Source organism: Athene noctua, chromosome 1 (assembly GCF_965140245.1).
Source record: "Athene noctua chromosome 1, bAthNoc1.hap1.1, whole genome shotgun sequence".
Taxonomy (NCBI): domain Eukaryota; kingdom Metazoa; phylum Chordata; class Aves; order Strigiformes; family Strigidae; genus Athene; species Athene noctua.
In genome coordinates this window covers 128,365,956-128,389,145 of record NC_134037.1, presented here as the reverse complement: position 1 = coordinate 128,389,145, position 23,190 = coordinate 128,365,956, and the positions used below count along the sequence as shown (strand labels likewise).

The window sequence follows — 23,190 nt, the reverse complement described above, 5'->3', positions numbered from 1 at the left end:
GAGAACAGGGTGCTGAGCTCTCGCTGTTCCCCTGGAAGCAGCAGCTGGGAAGGGGCAGGCTTGCTGCTGCCTGTGCACCAGCCACGCTTGCCAGAGAACCTCTGACACATGTCACAGGAACCATCACAGCTCCCACTAAGATGCTTTCCCCGATATTTTCCACAGGATGCACAACAGCACATGTAACAAGTGATCTATAGCCACGAAAGAGCCTTAGAAGCTGCATTTCCAGGATGATCACAGCCCTTATGTTAAAGCAGAGTGCTACAATTAAAAATAGATGAGCTTCACCGGTGTTTTTACAGAAAAGGAAGCAGGGATTCCAAGAGCCAAGATTAAGACCAGGAAACCCAGTTGAATTCAACAGCAAGCAGGCCTAATCCAGGCTGAAAGCATGCAGGTAGTTAGCTGTAGTCATCATGATAGATTTATATATTTTAAAACTGAAAATGTATTTTTAGAATTGGACCTGGAAAGTGTCTCTTCAGACAGAGATCCAGCATGCCACAGGAGGGTCATGATGGGATTTGCAGAGCACCTTCAAACACAGTAAGGCCACTGGGGTAACTTCATCATGTCATTAAAGCTTTCAGGCCACCAGCCTCATTTCTGCAGGTGTCACAAGCCTAGCAAAAATGGGATTGGAAAACCTCATCCCCAGCCTGCACCACACATCTTGGAGCCACACCATGTGCTCATGGGATCGCTTCAACCCAACAGCTGAGTCAGCAAAAGGAACAGAGGGCTCCCTCTGCGCTGAGCTAGCCACCACCTTCGCAGGGAAAGCCCCCGCAGCCACCCTGCCAGCACCCTCCTGCCCTGCTATGAGTCAACACACCAAGCTGCCCCACTTCTGCTTTGGAAAAAATAAAAAAGCCAAAACCCACAACCAAAGCACTTCATTAGCCAGATGCTGTGCCAAGCTGCTGCCTTTTACCAGTGTTAAATCCATGCAATTTCCTACAGCTAAAAAGCAAATTGGCTCATTAAATCACCTGCATTACACACTGGATGAAGGACTGCGCAGAACAGAGCAGCCACGCGCAAACCAGCTGCAGAAACCTGGCTCCTTATTTCCAGAGGCACTTCTGCAGATCTTCACTAAACTTTTAAGGCTAGCCAAGAGCCTACACTTACTTCATTTCTACACGCGTTCCCCCATCAGTTTCACATACCTGTGGTGGTCTCCCTGGGAACAGTCCTGTCCCATCGGCTGGTTGCATCATCAGTGACTCTTTCCATTTGGACAAACCTCTGAAAGCCAGTTAAGGTCATAGATCTACTTCAGGGCTTTTTTTGTGGGTACAAGGGGCTGATTTTGGCTGCACACAAGATGAGCTGTAATCATCTCAAAGCCAGCACAATGCAACCTCTTGCACCTCTCCCAGCTCCCAGATTTGTTCAGAAGCAAAGGCCTTAAAGTTCAGAGTGTTTCAGTCAGCTGGTTGAGTCAAAGGGACCATTTTACTTTTATTCTGACATTCATTTTACAGTTTACAGAGCACAAGACCTCCTACTTAAATTGTTTATTAAAGAACAGAAGCCCAGGGGAACTCAAACAGGGAACCACAGTCAAAGCTACCGCTTTTAGTTAGCTTGCATGTTGTATGGAAATTGTTCCTCAAACTACTCGACCGCTGCTATCCTGCTTTTGACAGTGGGATTTCCGCATCTCAGGCATTTGAATGCCCATATTCTGTCCTTTTAAAAATAGGACTAACAAGTCCAGCTTGGGTCAAGAAAAGTATCTAACAGGCAGAGAGAGTGGGGCAGATTCTGAAGCGTTATCTTCGCATAATGCTACCCAGAGAAGCAGCCAGTTCTGCCAAGACTTCTGTGGTGTTTTGGGGTTTTTTGGGGGTGGGGTGGGAGAGAGCAGGGGTAGAGAAGTATAATGAAAGCCTAACATGTCATCGTAATGGGGTAGAGGCTTAACGATGGTTATGTGTTGGGCATGAACCTCTCTTCTTTCCCTCTGCATGTACCCAACGGCTCTACTGGCTCCACTCTAGCACCCAGCTGTGCCTCCAACCTGGGCATGAGTACGTTGCTTTCCATGTCCACTAACATCCAGTTCTCAATCTGTTTTCACAGTTTGTCTCTATATTGCTCACACTGCTTTGCAGCTTTCATCATGGCCTTCTCTGATTTTTCATATCCCCATAGTCAACAAGATCAGGACCAGAGAAATGTCAATCCAACGATGTGGAAGATGGAATCAAGAGCTCTTGACATTTTAGAAGATCCCAGCCATTCAGTTAAAGTTCTTGCTTACATTTCATTATTTGTAACTTACAGACTTATAAATCAAGAGATCATTTAAACTATGTCTTTTGAACAACAATCTTGCCTTTGTTAATGTAGGGTGAAATATAAAACACATTGAGAGGTCACATCTGAAAGGAGCCATTCAAATCCACAACTGGGATAACATGCAAACTCTTCACAGTTGCTTTTTTGTGATCGTAATCCACATGTGCAGAACGAACAATTTACGTGACAGCAGAAGGGCCATCTCCAGCCACCTGTCCCTCCTCTTGGAAACAAAGCAACAGACAATCCCAGAATTTCTATTTTTGAAAAGTGTTTACTCACGTAGTTTGAATAAATTAATTTGCAAATAAAAATTAAACTACAGTATACTATAGTTTGAATAAAATGATTAGAACAACTACAATACAGGGATTTCTTGCTGTATAAGTTTCATTAATGCATATAATCTGGAAAATGTCAAAATCAGTTATATTTCTATGGAAAGGGAGTAACAGCAGTTACTTGTACATGACAGCTAACTGAACTTATCATACAGGTTTCCTGACACATGCATTTCCTGAGTGAACCAAACAATATATATAATTTTTAAAAATGGAGAAACAATTGATAAAGTAAATAATTCATGACATCTAAGCAACATAGGTCTCTTTAAACCAAGAAAATGTTAGAACAGCTTCAAAAGGAAAAATTAAAGCTATGCTATAAAGTACAGAAATTTGCTACTGTCAATTATACAGTACGTATTTTAGGAAGAAAAAAAAAAAGTATGAAGCTGGCCAAAAAAGCTCAACTCAATCCTAGAAAAGTCAGGTTGTGTATTTGCTGTGAAGCACAGTGGGTTAGCAGCAAAGCTGGATGTAGTGCACTGGCCTTTTCTGGTGGAAAGGGGGAAAGGAAGGGTAGGAAGGGGAGAGCAGAGAGAGACAACTGACTGGAGCCCACCGCAGTGTGAGCAGATCTCACATGAGCAGCCCACGCCGGGATCCACGAGCCCAGCCCGGTCCCACCTCGAGCCCTCCCCCAAGACTGCTGAGTGTGACAAGCTGTGCAAGGATGCCAGGATGCAGGTACACATCCCTTGGCTCCCAGGCTTCAACTCTGTTCTGTGCATGGTCTCGATGAGCACTCGCACCTCGCAGCAGGGTAAAGGCAGGCACATGAAGCCCATGGCTCCCACGTGCCAGATGAAAGGCAAAACTTCCGACTGACAAGCCTGTCACAAGCTGGGGCTGTGGTTGGTTCACATATCGCTCCCTGCTCCCTGCCTACACGCACAGGCGCTTCCACCTCTCCCCTCACCCCTTGCCCCGAACAGCAAGGAACAAAGCGAGCCTCATCTTTCAGGTTTGTTAATGTTTAACATCGGGGAAACTCCCACAAATGTCACTAATGCTAAAAATCAAGAGATGTGTTAGCATGAAGGGAGAAAAAAAATCCTTAATCTAGGCTAAGTTGCATATTCAAAGGGTCTGGTGAATATTCTCTTCATAACCAGATCTTAAGTACAGTCCTACCAAAAAGACATTTTAAGAAGTCCTTCTTAGCTACCTTTCAACATGGTTAAAGCACACCTTTATGCCATCATAATTTGCGTTAGCTGTGTTTAAAAAGCATTTTAACTATTCTAAGAACTCAGTACTTTAGATTAAAAAAGATTTTTCTACCATTTCCATCCCATGTTCTTCTCCATCCAGAACTACTCTACACATCCAACTGCTGGATGTAACACACTATGACCATGCTACTCTAAACATTCTACATATTTTCAATAATAAAGATAAATAGAAAAGAGTTAATATACATGTTATATTTTACAACGTTTGCATCCAAGCTGTAAACTAATGTTCTTTGAACTATTTACCCTCCATATACAAAAAAGAATGAAACAGCTTTCAAATACCGTGGGCATGACTCAAAACCATTAAACGGAAGGCATCGAAGTTTTCTCGACAACACTTCCTTCACCTCTTCAGAAGTAGTTAACTAAAAATAGCAGTTCTTCCCCCTTCTCCCCCCATTTCTTCCATTTCCAGACTTTTCTCAATAGAGACGGATTTAGCTGTCGTAACAAAAAAACCCCCAAAATTCTTCATCTTAATGCAAACCAGCAAAGCCCAGAGAATAAGAAAAACAGTTGGTTTAAAAATCAGAAATGCTTAGCTTATCAGTTTACTGCAGTCCTCGGTAACACGTGTGTTAGTCAAGAGGTCCCTGGAAAATGAGTCTGATGTAACCTTGCTCACCAGCCAGCTGATGTGCACAGAACGGACAGGCTGCATGAAAAGTGTGAGTACCATGAGGAAGAGGAATTTGGGACCAATATGCAGTTGTCTTTTCTGAACACACGTGCCCACACGGGCTGAACGCGTGAGTTGGAGGTCCCGCATCCACATAAAATCCTGCTTCACATCCAAGCCACAGAGGCACGTAGGGGCCAACAGAGCGGCACATGGGGCACTCGCGATCCTTCCCGTCTCTCTCCTCTTTGTTTCCCCAGTTGTGATAGCCGTGGACATGGCCACAGTTCAGGTAGACCCACGGCTGCTTTTCGTCTACAACATCTTTTCTCTTCATGCTGGGAAAGGCCAAGGTGTTAAACCCCACGGGACACTGGGGCCTGGCTGCATTTATTTCCTGTCTCAGCGCCTCCAGGTGCTTGACAGTCGGGGTGCGTGAAAGCCCTTCCGCCGTGCGCCACAGCAGTGTTGCTCCACACAGGTCGATAAGAGAGCCATCCTGGAGTTGGTTTGTTTCATTCTCAACCTTGTGATGGGCAAAGAGAAAGAGAGGTGTCACCTAAGGTTACAAATCTTCCTGGAAGATCCAGACAAAAAGTTTCAATCATCTCCTGACCATCCTATACACACATTGAGAGTTCAGTGTAGCTTCTTTCTCTTTTTTTGTAAAAAAAACAAACCACCAAAACTTAATGTGTACTTCAAAAAACAAATTAAGGCATGAAAAGCCCCTCTCCAACCATAACAACTTCTCTCACCTCCATCCTCCCAACTATGCTACCTGAAATGCATCAGGGAGGAATGGCACAAGGCAAGTTTTCTTTAGACCTCCATCACACGTTTTGTCTTCTTCAAACACACCTTTACACACAGGCTTTCCTCTCCTCCAGAAAAAATCAGCTGTTAGCATTCCTAGCTAAACACATCACTTAAGTGTTTGTGTAGCTTCTTTTAGTTTCTTTTTGCTAAAAGATCCCGAGTCATACCAAACCAAATCATCTCCTGGAAATGTTGCCAATGCTTTCAAAGCAAGAGGAAGAGGAAAACTCAGAATGCCAAAGTGGAAATGGACATCCAGGTATATAGGTGTGTGTCAACAAAACTGTTGTTCTATTAAAAAAGGAAAAGTGGGAAAAAATCATGAACTCAAGAGGGAGAATCAGGAAAATACTCTAAAATGTACACATGACTGAGTCTGCAGAAGAGCATAATAGACTGGCAACCTCATTTAGGAGAGCAGTCTAGATCTGCAGTTAAGTACTAGTTCACAGATAAACTCTGTCAGTTATTCAGGTTGAACAAGACACCTTCATGTATCAAGACAGACACAAAAACTCAGTGTAACTAATTACAGAGGTGACAGCTACACTGGATGAGGCAGATTAGGGCCTCTGTTTAAGCCCAAGCTTTGCCACTTATGGTTGTCCCCATTTTAAACACATTGCATAAAACATCAGTCACTACTCTTACCATTTTTCCCCTCTGCTGAGCTGATCTGGTTTCACGGAGACTGAACACATTCCCACATACAGATATCTCTCTCCACACCCCTGGCTTGGAGTCTTCTGTAAATCCGTTACGAGGATGCATAACAAGAACTCCATTTGTGGTTAGTCCATCCATTTGCCCATCTGATGTTTTCCACTTCGCAGCTTTCTCCTAAGAGAAATTACATCAATGAAAACTTTTAATTTGGCCAAAGTGGAGCTACAAATTGTTTAAAAATAAGCCTCCACTGAACTCAGAGGAAAGAAGAGTTCCCTTACCCCAAGAAAGATGTTTTTTGAGGAATCAAATCCTGCAGCATATATTCTTGCTGTAAAAGGAGGGTTACGTTCACATATGATTCTGCAGGCAAACCTTGATATAGTGCTCTGCACAGACTGTGTATCTGAATTACTCTGACTTCCAGGAACTGTATCTGTCACGACAAAGTCTATAGGACTCTCTGTTGACCGACCAATCTGAAAAGGGATTAAAAAAAAAAACCAACAAAACCAACCAACTCATATAGATGTTTGCCTTTGGGTCTAGGAATATTCAAACTCAAAACATTTAAAAGTGATCAAGAAAAAAATCATGACATTCCAGTTTGAAGCATTCCCCTCCACCAATCTAAATTTAGGTTTCTACCGCCTAATCTGAATTTATGAGTTATTCCACCTTCATGTGACCAATGTTATTCTGAAGGCTGAGTACAGCCAACTGAAGGAAGGGGAAATAGAATGATGTAATTAAGTCAATTCTGAGACTGTTTCCCACTGAAGGCCTTCTCATCAGAAAGGTTACATTCAGGTCAGCCGGACCAGCTGCAACAGTGCCAAAACAGCTAGGAAACAGCAGTTAGATGGAAGAAAAATGATACTCAGTGACTTTTGCATGCCCAGAATATTCTGAACAATGACAGAGTAGGTGGAGGTGCAGATGTAGGAAAGTTAGATTATGTGATCTGACTCTCCAGCTCTGGTGGGGCACCGAGAAGCAGCAGATCTGTCAGGAAAAAACAGGTACAAGATATATGTGGCAGGGAGGGGTTACATTAACATGCACAGAACAATAACAGTGCAACATCTGACTACAATTAGATTTTTGTACTAGTTATGCCTCTTTTCTGGTTGCGTGGAAGAATGAATTTTACAGTCCCACACAACGGTACTGGGTTTGATAGAACTGCACGGGTTTCACTGCTTTTCCAAGCAACTCATCTGGTCCTTTTCCTTATAAAGTATGAAGAGAAGTTATATCCCTCTCCCAAACATTCACGTAGCCAGGTTTAAAGCCCGTTTACACACTACTTCCTTTCACTCCCTTCCAGAGCATTCAGCCTCTTATAAAATAGCTGGTTATACTAAGACTGATTAAATGCTGGGCAGGAGACCCAAAAGCCTGAGGTGCTTTTTGGTGAAGGCTGAAGAGCTTTCATGAGACTGAAACTGCTTTGTCAGAATGTATTTTTCTGTTGCTTCTTGTGCAGGATAACACATCAGTACAGAGGGATTGCCACTGGCAATTTTAGAGCAGCATACATGCCACCGCACGCCTGAAGAGAAAACACTTACACAAACAATAGCTTATGCTGCAGTTAGCTCATTACAGCCCTTTTGCTCTGTTCTAGGTATTCACAGTTGCATAGCAGCTTCCTCCACCACTCACCAACACCTCCCACCTCTTTAGATACTGCAGTGGCGTCACAGCTAAATGCTGTGACAGCAAAACTCCTTACCATAAATTAGCGACCAAAAAAAAAAAAAATCAATGCAAGATCAGTCCAAGAATCAGAAGGAACAAAGCACATTAATAAACCCCAAAACAAAACCCATCCTTTTGACAAAAACAGGAAACAATTATAAGATATGAGTGCGCACCACAGCTGCAAATGTGTTTGTGGTTCCTTCTCATACATACAGGAACTGCAGCAAAGTTGCTCCGAACTGCCAGCACATCAGAACGGGGCCTCCTCCTCCCCACATTTCCCAGTGCTTCACACCTATTTCTGGGTTTGCTTAAAGGAGTTAGGGGTATTTTTCACATCAGTTGTGTCAAAAGCTTTCCTGTATTTTTACACTGTATTTTTCCTACCCCATCTCCAACTGGCTGATCCCAGATCCCTTTGTAAATGCCAGAAGCAAAGTTCCAAGTGCTTAGAGAAATGTGCACTTTATCTTTCGTGTTGGAAGGAGGGACTAAGAGACCGGTTACATGACTTACAAACCAAAGGCAAAACTGTAATGCTGTGCATTAGTCATAAAAACCCCAACAACTTTCACCCCTGACCAAGCCTAAGAGATGCACAGATATACAGCCTCGTTCATGTGATAGAAGAGTTAAGTGACACGTGTAAGCGTTTGGGTCTGAGGGAAAAGGCCTGTAAAGAGGACGTCTTGTTAAAAACTACCAAAAGCAAGTATACATTTATATATCTCATTTACTTCACATACCTGGAACATATCTGTGTTGCTGTCATGTGTATATTCAACTACTACTGTCTGGGCCCGAGACAAAGTGTAAGATATGCTGTGTTGGTCCTTATTACTTATTGCCTAAGGAAAAAATGCCAAATATTATTGAACCAGTGAACAACAACTCCACTGAATACAGGAGCAAAGCAGACAATACATATAACCAGGCTCTTGTTCTACTCAATTAATGCATTAAGGCAGATGGTTGTTAGTGACACACCTATAGTTAAACTTCACAAAAAGCAGTCCTGGTCATTAAAAAGAGGCTGCAGGATTGATTCAGCAACAGACCAAACTGGTCTCTTCACCACATGCTGCAAAATACACATAGCCAAGACATATTATTAGTCATGCTTTGTGTTAAAGCAACACTGGCCTCAACACAAAAGAGCAAAACAACTGAGTGCAAAGGCTAAAACTGAATGTAACACCTTCGTGGCTCTCAGCCTGAACTTCTCCAACCACAAAGCAAGGACAAAAACTTAGTAATTTCATTCTAGAAATGGGATCCAAGTTCATACTAAAATCAAGTGATGATTAAGAAGATATAGGCAAAAAAGTCAACAAGTAGTGGTGGTAAATAGGGTAAAATGGAGAAACTCAGCACAGGTTGAAGAAGTAGCAGCAAAGTAGCCTAGGTTTCAGTTTGTTAGTCTAGATTGTCATTCTGCAACTACCTACAAGGAACTGAACAAACACGCTGTTAAAAGTGCTTCTAAATAGCACTTACTTACTTGAAGACCATGAAGAATTAGCAAAAATAAATGTTCTTTTTACAGATCTCCTATAGATGTGATTCTATGACAAGAACTTTGCTCAGCAAAGTGCTTTTGAGAATATTTTACACCATTCCCTGAATTTAAGAATCAATATTTTTAAGTGTTAAGATATTTAGGGAGCCAAACAACACTACTGTATTTAAGAGACTGATCTTGACACTGGAGATCTCTAAACAACCCCTAAGCATTCTCAAATTCCATTAGTTTTAATAGAAATGCTCCATTTGTTATTGAACATAACTGCACGTACACTTGAATCACCACAAGAACAAGTATTTCATGGTAATACCTTCACTACAATATATTAGTTTTGACATGAAATACAATTCAACTTCAGAACCTAAGCCCTTCCTTTACTGCTCCTTAATGGGAACTCAAACTGATTACAAGCCCTATAAAACATGCCCTGCAAAACCCACCTGTCCTCATCCCTTGGGAACTCCTACCCACTGCATGGAGTAGCAAGTATACACAGAGCTTTGGCAAAGGATCATTTAAAAGTCAGCTTCACGTGAAGCAGAGTTAGCCCTAAAACATAAGTGAGTGTGAAAACAGGAAGTCTAGAACAGATGTCTAGTGAGTTTGGAAGGAAAACAAAATAGAAAGCGTTTTACATGACTAGCCTGTGCCCTGAACATTCATGTTTCAAAAATAAACATTTTTCTTTCCGGACACAGCAAGAATTGGGCACCAGATTTGTTTTGCTGAACAGTTTCTTGTTAACCCTGACAGGTACCAAAAAAACCTTGGATAAACATGAACTATTCTTTTCACAGCCAGAACTTCATGCTTTTTTACATCATTCATCTCAGCGTAACAACTTCACTGAACTCTTTAGACAACACCAGTAGAAATAAGACTTAACAAACAAAGCTTACCTTTGCTGCTTGAGGGGTACAGGCAATGTGCACTGTGCTAGGTTTCACCCCATTTGCCTTGGGCCTTTTAAATAAAGCAAACCTACTTTTTCTTCTTCCTCTATCTCCATTCGGGAGAGACCCATTGTACCTGTCAAAAAGCACAGAAAAAGAACAAAGTCCATCTTCCTGTATTACTTAGCTTCTCATGAGATACAGATGCACAAGAACCTTCATTCTAAGCACAAAGTCCTCTTCAATTAGTATGGTATTAATAAGTACAGATTTCCAGTTAATCACATTTAAATCTGAGAATTGATAAACACCATATTGAAACATGCCCACAGAATTACGGCATATACACACAAAGCTTGTAGGGCAAGGAATGCTACCCAGATTAATCTCAAAGCTACTAATCCAACGTGTGAAAGACTAAGGTCCCAAATATGAAAACAAGTAAGGCTATATGCCTATCTGTAGCTTTATCTCTAAGTGATGCATTCACACTGTAAATTGAAGATTCTAAATACTCATCAACCCTGGTGGAGAGCTGGTATTTCAGAGAATTCTGGCCAAAATAAAAACCCGTAGGAAATAGATATGCTGTCCTCCCAGACTCTAATTTAATTCATTAGAAAACTCTCAGACTCTTACTTTGAACATGTCAACATAAACAGGCCAGCTGGCAAACTTGCTTTACTAAATCTTCTGTTTGCACTTGAATATTACAGTCAGCTACTATGTTCTTATAAAACTCCTTTTATTTTACTTGAAATCCTAGGGCACCTCTCCTTCCACATTATCTTAGTCATCTCTCTCTATGTAACTTGGAACCCAATGGGAAACCCTTCACGAATTGGCTAACTTTGTCATGAAATACTTACCTGGGAAGAACACAAGAGCTGAAAGCCAACTTACACCTACTCAGGCATTTAGAGCCCTACCTCCATGCTCACAATGTCACAAAAAAGTATGCACACTGCAGTGCAGTTCTCCAATATATCCCATTATGTATGACACCTGGTTGCCACTGGAAAAAAGCAGCCCTCCCTCCACTCCTTCCCTTCCATGAGATCCACTACCAAAGAAAAGCTGACCAGCTCACTGTTCAGTTACATGCTCACTAGATACACTGCAAAAGAGGGAGTTCAAGTGGCAGGTTGTGGGACCACCTCACAGCAACCTACATTTTATCTTAAGCACACCCTGAAATTCTAGCTTCATTCTCACTTCCAACCAAGACACAAACACTTACCCTAATACAATCAATTCACCATATTTTACTGGTGCTTTTGATGGATGATTTTCTTGATCAGGAGAAAACATGAGCTTAGCTAATGACTTCTCAAATTTCAGGTCTCTGATCAAGAGTTGTGGCACACTTTTTTCATTATTTCCTGTAAAAACAAAGATAAAATTAAGTGTTAGAAAATACTCAAATCGATCAATTACACAAACCTGCATGCCTGTCTGATGCAATAGGTACAGTATTTTGTTTTCCATATTTTGGTTTTGCCTGAAATAATTTTTAAAACATACATATAAAACCACATCAATTATAGTTGAATTGCCTGAAAGATCTATCAGATCACAAAAAACCCACAGTGAATTTAGAAGATTCCAGTATAGCCATGATAAAACATCCACAGTTGTTTTCCTTCATGCTAGTTCTTAGTATAAATGGTATCTAGCTTTGGTTCAACTATCAAGAAGTAGAGCCAGATAGGGATTAAATGTAAAGGAAAAAAAAAAAAAGCAAGACCAGTCCATTATCTAGAGAGGTAGAAGTTTTCATAGAAAGGATCTGATTCAGAGCTTCCCAAGAATTTCTGGATTTGCAGATGGAAGGAAGTTGCATGACAATTTGGTATCAAGTCTACGATACAAGTTTGGGGTGTGCAATGTGATCTCTCATGTTCAGAGACGGAAGTGGTACAAACAGCTGTCTGAAGGAGATATCCTGAGGGAATTCCACGTAATTCTTAATGTAAAGAGTCTCTTGCAGTTTTTAATAATATTTCTCATTTGAGGAATAGTTCACACTAGTATTTTTTTAAAGCTTCTCATTTCCAGACATCTCTGACCTGTCCAACCCATCTCTGACTTTCCTGTCAAGAAAACCTACCCAACAGAGCATTTGCTCAATAAAGAATAAATCAGATGCTAGCCCGTTTGAGGCTTTCTTTAACAGAAGAACACTGTCTCGGTCCTTCCAGGTAAGTTTTCATACCAACTCAAAAAGGTATTCAGCTTTTTTAACACTCATGGTTAACATTCTGCCTTTGTGTAAATACACACTTTGGCCCCATAAAACATTTCTCAAATCCTGTCATCCTCTTTGATCATGAATACAATGCTGTATCTCCATTTTCTTCTACCTCAATTAGACTGTAGATATTAGCATAAAAGATGTCATCATGCAGATTTTATCTACCCCCATCTTATGTCCTAACAAGAGAGAAAAGGATGTGGCAATGTTTGACACCCTGCTCACATCTGTTCAGAAGCTGATGCAAAGATCCCTTTACTGACCTGATCTTTACCCTCTCCCAGTCCTCTCTGCTCCTTCACAGAAAAGCTTGGCCTTCAACATCTCTTCTCAATCTACCAGTTTCTTGTTCAACACAGATATGTTGATTCCCACCTGCAATCAGCTCACATTGCTCTGAAAATTCAGTATGCTCCTTCATGCTTTCTTACATTCTATCCCACATATTTAGGAGGGCTTCACACAGGTACACACAAAGACATCTTAATGTCCTACAAACTTTGCTGTGATGCCTGCAGAACACAACCAGGTGGCCAAATCAAAACTTTTTTCCTCGCATTTCTCATCATTTTCCAAATCTCTTCTCCTTTGCTCTCAAGTCTGGGTACTGTGGATTTCATAGTGCTTGAAATAAGAAGTTGACTGAAGACTGTTTTTGTGGTTAGCACACGTGTAACATTACCACAATGGTATCCTGACCCACTGCTAGATGCACGAGCACGCTGTAATAAACCTGGTCTGCACAACACTCCTGTGAACTGCCTGCATCCCGACTACACAACAGTTACACCAAAATTTTCACGTTTGCTCCAGCTATCTGGGGTCTTCCTTGCCTCCTGGCATCACAAACCCACCTTGGAGCACCACATCAGCGCTTCCCTGAAACCATGTGCCTTTGAAGGTATTGCAAGCAGTGGTTTACTGACATTAATACTGAACTACCTAGCTCTTCATGTTTAATAGTGCTTCGTTCTCTACTCCATCTCCTTTATGAAGTATTACTACTTAAGAAGTGAGTATGAATGATAAGTGTTTATCTGAATATAAAAATTATATAAATATATATTCTATAAAGTGTTTTTACTATCAACTTCAGCATTTCTTGTTTTGCTTTATTTTAAAACCTTCTTGCATTATAGCTGCTTATATATTGCCTTCTAAAAACAGTTCCTCATGTTTTAATCTTCTCCCCAAATAGTTAACTTCTTTTCTACTTGAATAGTGATCTCCTTAGCAGCCACTCCCCTGCAATTCAGTCTTCTCCACATACAAATAATTTCATCTTGGCCACTGCATTTCACATGCAATGCTTCACACTTCTCTGCCAGAATACATAATGGTTGTCCTTTGAATTGACATTGAACCACTCAGAAGAAATACTGCTATGAAATCTACAGCACCACCCATTAGGAAGTAGCATAGGACTAGTAAATACCATGACAGGGTAAAAAAAAATGGTGTTTGATAAAGAGCTAATCCATTCACTAAGAGAAGGTGGGAAGGCAAGCATTAAAAATAACTAACTTTTGCCATTAGTACCAGAAAAGATTTGGTATAACTCCTCCTCTGTTCACCCAAGTGAACAATTTCATCAAAAACCGATGAATACATCTCCCAGTCACACAGTCACCTTCTAAGTCTCATTAAAAGTAGTGACACATGAATGACTCTGCTTTAAAGAGTGACCTGAAGAGGTAGCCAGTAACCTCCTCAAGAGATATCTGAGCAAAAAACATAAGAGGGGCCAACAGTTCCAAGGGGCAGGCTTCAGCAATACAAGAAATTAACTAGAAAATGTCAGTGTAAGGAATAGTGTCCAACACCTAACACTCAGCTCGCCCTTAATACATTTTTTTGTTTCACATTTAAAGAAATCCAGCCAAGTTTATTTTGGGACCAGCACATATGACGGAAACCCACTTCTTATTTGAGTTAAGGAAGGTTCAGGAGTTAGAAATCTAGAGCTATCATTAGTAAAACAGCTTGCTCATACATTTTCAAAAGCATGGCTTGAATATTTGAACTTGATTTTTTTAAAAAACATCTCAGAACCGAACACACCACTTTCACAACTACTACCACCACCCAGTTAACTCCAACTCAAGCACATATAAAATTCAGTGCCCCTAAAGAAAAAATCAGTACAACATACACACTACTTCTCACCCAGTATGATCTGCCTGACGCACTGTAGCCAAAAGGAAGACTTATTTGATTCCCAGAAATAACAAAGATTAATTCTATTCTTCTAATGAGGCCCCAAAGGCCAGTCCAAATGAAATCTGACATCTGCAAATAAAACTCAAGTGTTGATCCACTGTAGACAAGTCTAGTAGGTGACAGAATAACATCTCCACTCCTGAAACGGAGCGGGCTTACAAATCATTTAAAGCTGGATAAATCATTTAAGAACTTATGGGTGGGAATGCTCTCAAAGTGAGAGGAAAAATCCACTAATTTATATAATGGGCCTTCACTTGTAGTATAACCTAACCAGTTTTTATTCCTAGAATACTACAGAAGACTTCTTGGAAGTGGTAGGAAAGGCTAATTAAATACATTTAAAAGACAACTTGGCCCCAAAGTGCCAGTATATAACTAAGGAACTGACTGCTTGAACAAAATATACGTAAGTTAGGCTTTTTGCTGCCCTTTGGAGCAGCATCCTGGTGGAATAGGCTTCACTGGAGTAAGCTCTGAACAACAGATTGCTCTAAACTCTAAGAACCATCAACACTGATGAAGAGTAAGGTGTTAATTACAAGATCTCACCCCATCCAACATTCTTCCAAAAATCATAGAACTGGCAGTGACAAATTTTTCACATCAAGATCTCTGCTTGCACTACAGAGAAGATATTAAAGCCTGAAAACCTGTACCTGTGCACAGTCCTGTATTATAGAAGTGGAAAGATTTTGCGAGTAAAGCAACGTGCACACAGAAAAACCTGTTCTGGAAAGGCATTACTTGGTTGGGTAAGAGGTGAGCACAACTGTTTGCAGTTAGCACAAAACCACAATGTTAGCATCTTTCAGTCTCAAAAATGGGAAGCTGGAACAGGAAGAACTCCTGAACACCTAATAACTTTTTATTTTTAACACTGGTTTCTCTGAAGGCAGGAGAAAGCTCAATAAAGGTAGCTTCCACACGTGCAACTGAGAGACTGGAAAGAGATGACATCTGAACTGAAAAAAGTATTTAAAATTTGTTTTGGGAATGGAAATCCAAGCCTCTTTCTTCAATATTCACTTGAGTCACAGAAGGCAAAGATTGCTATGGCACAAAGCAAGCCACAGATTTCTGATTACATTCAAGTAGAAGGAAAAGCCATGTCATTGGACTATCTCCCTGTCACATTCGAACACAGACTATTCTCCAGGAGGACCTCACAAACCATGCTTCAGAACAGATGAAGAGTTTAAGAGTCTGTCCACTTTCACTGAACACACCTTTTTCAGTGAGGGACAAAGAGTGAATTTTGGTTGATTTTCAACTATCACCTTTAGCGTACCAGCCACCCTCAATGGTTCAGCTGCTTTTTCTGATCATGAGACTCGTACACGACTAGTTTTTGGTGGCTTCCTCAGAAAGTCTGCACATCTTATTTGCATTAAGGCACTGCACCTTGTGAATATGTTTGCTATTTAGTAGACCAAGTACAGCTTTTGGAATTACAGCAATAGCAGTGTCTTAATGGTTAAAATGGGGCAAGGGGAGGGGAGAACATAAATTCAATGAGCCCAAGCAGAGATTCATTAAACACTCAGCCGTGAGCTAAAAATACTAGAATAAAAGTCTCTTTGTAATAAATTACCATCATTTTCTAAACACAGAGCCAGCATTATAGGCTGCTAGCAACTGTAGCTAGTGCCAGACTAGCCCTTTTCTAAAATACTGCATTAAAAAACCACTTTCACAGCATAAAAAGTCCTCTGTCAATGAGTACATTAAACAAAAATATGCTGATTCAGATGCAAAAATTGGATTTTTTTTCCATTTTTGTAATATGATCTTCATTACATTCTATATCTACATATTTTAAGGTTTAATTTTTTTGGCTTTTAGAAATAAATCACAAGACAGATTGTCTACTGATGTTTTTATTTTTATACAATTTGCTGTTTGTAGTTCTTCATTTACTATCCTGGCAATTCTCATATCCAGTTCTTCCCACAGCAATTCTGTGCTGAACTGGGGGGATATGGACAAATTATAATCCAGTCCTTCTGACAGGTATACCAGTGACAGGACAAGAGGCAACAAACTGCAACACCGAAAATCCTGATTAACTATCAGGGGAAAAAAACAATCCAGAGAGGCTGTGGGATGTCCATCCTTGGAGATACTCAAACCTCCACTACATGTCGCCCTGAACAACCTGATCTAAGGCATTCCAGTCTCACTTTGCGTTGGGGGACTGTACCAGACAATCCCCCAACCTGAATTATTCTAGGAATACAATTAATTTTAGGAAGCCCAAGACAATTTTATCAATCAACTGGAATATACACCTGAGGTGCACTTTTGATCAGCTAGCCATAAATTATGCACAATTCCATTACCAATGAAACAAAATTTTATCCTTACCCTTCTGAGATTTACACATTACTGTCTATAGCTTTATTTGTATTTAAACCCCCCCCTTTATTTGTATTTAAAACTGCTCTTTAAGCAAGATTTCACACTGAACAGTGCAGTTACCTAACAAAACACAAGTCGGACCCAAGTTTGCTAACATCCATTTATACATTTAAAGCTCTTTAGCACTCCAATTTCCACTAGGCAATCTTGTGACTGCAAGATCAGAAACCAAACTCCTCTGAATGCATGCACAGTGTTTCAGTGCTGCATATTCTCTTCTGTGGTTGTCTCATCTCTTCAAAGGCAAAATACTGACTTCCAGATTTAAAGGACCAGAAGTCACCGTGAGGCACAAAGGATCCATACAGAATACCTGTCTCTCAAGATGAAGATATTTGCAAGCATGTAAGAAGGAAGAGGCAGTAAGTAATGAGAAAGAAGTAAAAAAATCCAAAGTAATTCCCAGACTGACTTCTTGTTTCATTACGAGTCCCCATCAATGCCAGGTGGCCAGATTTCATAAACAGTATCAATGATGTTATTGCTGATCTCCACTGGTGCAAGCAACAAGGAATCAGCTCCTCGCATCACTATGTTTCTGAAAGCTGAGACAAATATTGAGAAATCCCTTTCTTCTACATGATGGTTAAATCACCACTGGAAAGTTATTCTCCTTTAACTGTTTTTCCTAGCAATCTTTCCGGAAGCTTTTATTAAAATAGTTTTTACTGAAGCAATCACCTGGGTAAAAGAGTATGCAGAACAGTACATGTTTATCAACCATAGTTTTTACACTTCTCTCAGTTTCCAGTGAGAAACAAGCTTACGTTTCCTTCACACACATACCTGGCACTTTAAATTCATCAGGTTTTATATGCTATCTTTGAGATCAGCTAGATTCTGTCTACAGCTTGCATCCTTCACTACAGATGCACAGGAAGGGTATAGAGATGCAGCTTTTATGCATTCAAATTGCATTGTCACTTTAGACCCGTAGTCCAACTTTACATTTCTGAGGAACGGTAATTGATTTTCTCCTTCTAGAAAAGGGATCTTTTCATCGCCAAAAAAAAAGCACCTTGAGAGTGTGGAAAACCAGTCCAGTCTTTTGCTTTTGTATGGCTTATTCTTTCCTCTAAGTCTATACTGTTCACCTTTTCTTTTATAACCTCTGAATAAGCTTAGTTATCCATTATGTACACAAGAGCATCTTATGGTACGAAAGCATTGAAAATGAGACAACAAGGCCAAGCTCTGAAACGAGCAAGCAGTATCTCCTGCACAGGATACAAAGCACAAAACAATGCAAACAACTATCTACTGCTGTGCCTTGAGAACATGTGTAAAAACTCAATAGAGGGGTTTTTCATTCTCATAAACAGAATGAAAGCATCTTTTTACCACAGACATCTGCCATTACTGGGCTGGGCATCCTGGAAACAAGTCATGCAAGAGTCACAGCACACACACAAAAAGCACATTGCCGGTAGACACTTTCAAAGGGGCATTAACTTGATACACAAGAGCAAACTTAATGCTTTTCACCAAGGCTACAGCTAACTTTTTCCAGTCTAAGAAACAGCAGTTTTAGTTGGATTGGCATCCAGTGTCCCACTTCAAGTTCTGTTTCTGCCTCAGAAGCAAGTCTGAGCAGTTCTCAGCAATTTTAGGAAAGTCAGGAACAGCACTGTGAGGACAAGCATCCTTGTTCAATGAACAAGGCAAGTGTTTTAGAACAAGACTTCTATTATAGGCACCTATATGAAAACCTGTTCTTTATGACAGTACTCAAAAATAGCATTCCTTTTCAGAAGATGGAAAAAATAATCTAAGCACAGGGGCCTGATTTCAGTCAGACCTCTGCTAACTTCAGTCCTGTTATTCTGAACTGCCACCAATGTGATGAGAATGTGGCTGGGCACATTAAACCTGGAAGATTTATGTAACTGCTAATGATCCACTCAGATTGACAAAAACCAATTCTGAAAATATTTCCCTGGAAAAAAATAAAATCTAGCTTTTTTTTTCAGTTAGGAAAAGTAACAGCTGATCCTCCCCTGAGAAAACCACGATAGCCTCCTACAGGTTATAAATGATGTAATTCAGACTGTGTGTGGGAAGCTGAAAACATTTGTCTTTTAGCACAAGGTGTCTATTTTAAAGCTGTCACTGCAATATTATCTATAACCTTAATTAGCTGAGAAAGTTCTTCACCAGTTAAACAGCTACATTTACATACAGTCTACACCCCCTTACCACCCATGTCCTCCACATCAGCTTTCGGCTATACCAGTGACGATGCACAACCTCGTGCTAGGCAAAGCTCCTCCGCTGACTGCCCCTGAAGCATGAGGGCCAAACACTACAAGTAGTACTTGCTCAATCAGCTGAGCTACCTGTGAAAGTTATTCACACAAGCTACTTAGAAGATTAATTTGCAGCTTTCTACATCAGTTTTTGGCTGTACTTGCACTTCAGCTGTTACTACAAACTCTGTATGTTTTACTAAAAGGGATATTTTTGGTTTTGTGCTCAGATTATCAAATGAAGATTATTTATATAACCTGTAATGTATGAAGTCATAAACCAGTACAACAGAGGTACACTGGTAGAACAACATTAGGTGTTCATTAGCCACAGCACAACCTATTTGTATCTTTGGGGAGTGCCTTGCAAAACTACGAACAGGAAAAGAAAAAACTTTGTACATTAGTGGTACAATGTGGCAAAAGTGCAGTTCTGATACAGAGAACTTTGCAGTCATGATCCTTCAAAATTAACCCCTTTACTGCCTTCAGACAAATTACACAGTATTACCTTAAAAATAAGCAGTCCCAACTTTCATTGCAAGTGGGTGACAGAAGCACAAATTCCATACACAGATTAAGAGTTTATACAAAACCAGAGGCATTTTATTTTTAAAAGGGCCATTATGCATCTAGATGGAGCTTTTTATGCTTTGATGTCCAAGCCCAGGGAAATCTACTGTCTGATGCACCTGAACTAGAATACACAGCCAAGGACTCTGTGCTTGCAGAAAACCACAATGACTTCTTGTTCTACAGATCTGAAAGTTACCATGTTTTGGTTTTTTTTTTAATGAGCCTATGACTTCCTGATGAGATAATTTATGTACCAAAGTATCAGCTAAATAGGTTCTGGTATGACACAAAAGCTTTTTCACATAGCATACTCTATCATCTTGCAAAAATAGGAGTTACAATTACATTTTAAACTTTTTTTGTGTAGACAACACAAATATTTGACAGCTCTGAGAAATTCCCCTTTGTATGATTTCATTAGGTATGAAGGACAGTTTCAAGGCATCTTGCAATGTACCCTAAAAAATGAGAAGTGACTGACACTGCTTACAAACAAGAAGCATTTATTATACTGTAATAAAGTTTCAACATCTCTTCCTATTTTAGGCAGAAGGGCAGCTCAGAGACACACTGCCTATTCTCAGATTTCCTTTCAACCGCAGTACTGAACTATCTTTCAACTTCTCACTGAAAAACACTGAAAAACCGAGGAGGCTTTTAGAAGAGAGACTGAAACAATTCAACACTAGAACAGAAAAGCAATGGCATACAGAGCACTTACCAGTATCTTTTTTGTCCTCTCAGTATTTCTACACAGTAGAGAAGAAAAAAACCACTCCTTCGATCTTGTTTAAAACCAGCCGAAATCCACCAACTCCTTTAAATCCACAGCAACTGCCAGACTGAGTGCCTCTGCTCTGTGTGCTTTTACTTAAGCTGTGGGTAGCGCCTTCTGACTAAAGAGGGGCTGGTTCTGCCTTGCGTAAGCTAGGTAAACACCACTTCGCCACACACCATTGGCTGGAGTCAGAGCCTGCATCCTGCTCACCACTCCATAAATTCATCCATCTCTGGCCCCAAAAAGGAAAAAAGGAAGCGGAGGGTGTGCTGAGCATGATCCTGCAGCCCAATTCCCCAGCAGCTCTGTGGATGAGGTTCTCAGAGAAACGCTGATCTATTTCCTTCTTCACTTCTCTTACATAACTGTACCCATGCATGCTATACCTTCTTTCTTCCTTTTTTTTTTTTAATCCTAATTTATTAGCCCAGCTAGCTTTCCTCACCTCCCACACAAAAAGTGATTTCTTAATACAGTGAGAATTAAACCAGCAGCAACTCTTCAGGCACTGCCATCCCCATTTTCACTAATGCTCTAGAATTGGACACAACACACCTGCAGACACCACCTGTGTGTACTGAACTCCCATGGCCAACCATGCTGTAACAGCTCATTCCTGTAGGATGCACATTTAGAAAGGCAAATCTGCATGTGCCAGACCAGGTTCTGAGCTCATTTCTTATTCCACTGACATCGAAATCACTGCATCAAGCCAGTGTGTGGGATAATTTAAATGTCTGAGCCATAAAATGGTGATCAAGTTACCACCTCTTAGAACTGATCATGCAAATGTTCTGAGATTGCTGCATGCATATGACGCAGTAGCTTAACTTTTACATCAAGTTTTACATCACCGTTGTAGTGGGCCAAGGAAGGTGTGCATGGTTACCCTGGCTCAAGCAATCTATATGCAGACTGGTACCTGACAGCTTCAAGTGCTACAGGTGACTACTACTCCCATTTCTGCTGCTTGGCTTACCACCTCACTTTTACAATCACAACTTTATGAACAGATCAGGGAAACCAGTTCATGTTTTTAAAAGTTGGTTTACCTGCTCAGTTGTTTTTCAGCTGGATGTGTTTCCCAGCTGAGCTCATGGCATGGCTGTGCAGTCATACCAGTAGAACCGAAGGCAGGAAGGGTAGACACATTACTCAGCAGCACTCAAAGCTAAGTGCTTCTGAACGAGCTTTTTGTTCATAATGCCAGAACACGACATAACTCACAACTCCATGTAAGGCAACCTCACTGCAGGAAACAAGGTAACTGCATACCTGTTTTCTTTCTCCTTGACCCACAGACAACCTTCCCCTAATACCTTAAGGTTGTCCTGTTACAGGATCTTGGCATCCACCTGAAAAACTCAACTGCAGAACACCTTGCCATAGGATATTCTGGATAATAAAACTATACACAGGCTCAAAGACACCCTTTTTCTCCCATCATAGATTACTAAGCACAAAGATACCACTTTGCTCCACAGAAGTTATTGAGTCACAGCTGCTGAAACCGAGAACTGCTTGGAAAAACACTGATGTACAGGCGCTCCCTTGTTTCCACTCTTCTGGCCACCAAAAAAATCCCTGCTACTTAATACTGATCTGAGATGCTGTGGTCATTATCACAGCTATCAGATTACTAAACTAGTAAAGGGCTTAGGGGAAAAACCAAAACAACATGAAAAGCCCAACTATTTTAACCCAAATCATTTCACTTATCTGTTTGTGGGTTTATTTTGTAAACCCGCTATACCAATGCAAGTGAGGGGACAGGAACCTTCTTGAATCAAATCTCATCAGTAAAGCCAGAGAGTCATCAAGCCACATTGTGAGGTTAAAGTTGAGACCTCCTCCCTACCAAAAATCAATAGCTTCACACTTCTGGCACATGAACCTAGCTTTTCCACTGGTAACCTGCAGAACCTTACAATGGCACTTTTTACTGAGGTGGAAGAATCACCCAACCCCACCTTCCCCATCATCTTCAACTATTTTATACTTCATCCTGGCCTATACAAGGTTGGCAGCTTTAATACTATTTTAACCAGGGCTACGGGTTTGGTTTTGTGGTTTGTTGTGTTGGTTTTGGGGTGGTTTTTTTTTTTTAAAAAAAAAAAAGAAAACCACATCAGGACTGTATGAGTATCACTTAACACAGATATGGCAACAAGAGTACAAAAGGTGCTCTGTATTTAGGTATTTAACTGTAGTGATAAGTTACATTGGTATGACCACTTCTACATTGCATTACTTTTCTCACACAAGCTGTGACACTTGAGTTACCCTGTTTCAATAGTGTTCACTCTGAAAAGCAGAATTTAAGACTAATTTGCTTCTAGAGCTCCCTCATTTTCTCATTTTACAGGTGCCACTGTTCAGATTCCACATTAATAAACTTGTGGGTTACTTTATGCTGGAGCCACATAAGAAGCTACAGAGTGAGCAACGGCAGGTGGATATACCTTCTATTGTCCAGCCCAGCACCCAACAGGTAACAATCCTTATCTCTACATCCCACCTGCCTTCATATTACTGACCCACAGTATTCTGGACCACAGCCTTCTGCTATCACGC

General features: G+C 40.6%; 1 protein-coding gene across 1 annotated transcript; it reads right to left on the bottom strand.

Annotated features, from left to right (window-relative positions):
• Positions 1 to 1,455: 1,455 nt before the first annotated feature.
• Positions 1,456 to 20,995, bottom strand: PELI1 (pellino E3 ubiquitin protein ligase 1). Its single transcript, XM_074924072.1, is given in 10 exon segments — positions 1,456 to 5,037; positions 5,982 to 6,170; positions 6,278 to 6,475; positions 8,450 to 8,551; positions 10,128 to 10,257; positions 11,362 to 11,503; positions 19,171 to 19,267; positions 19,269 to 19,352; positions 20,556 to 20,611; positions 20,614 to 20,995. Coding segments are annotated over 10 exon segments (1,947 nt in total). The 3' UTR covers positions 1,456 to 4,470.
• Between the last annotated feature and the right edge of the window lie 2,195 nt (positions 20,996 to 23,190).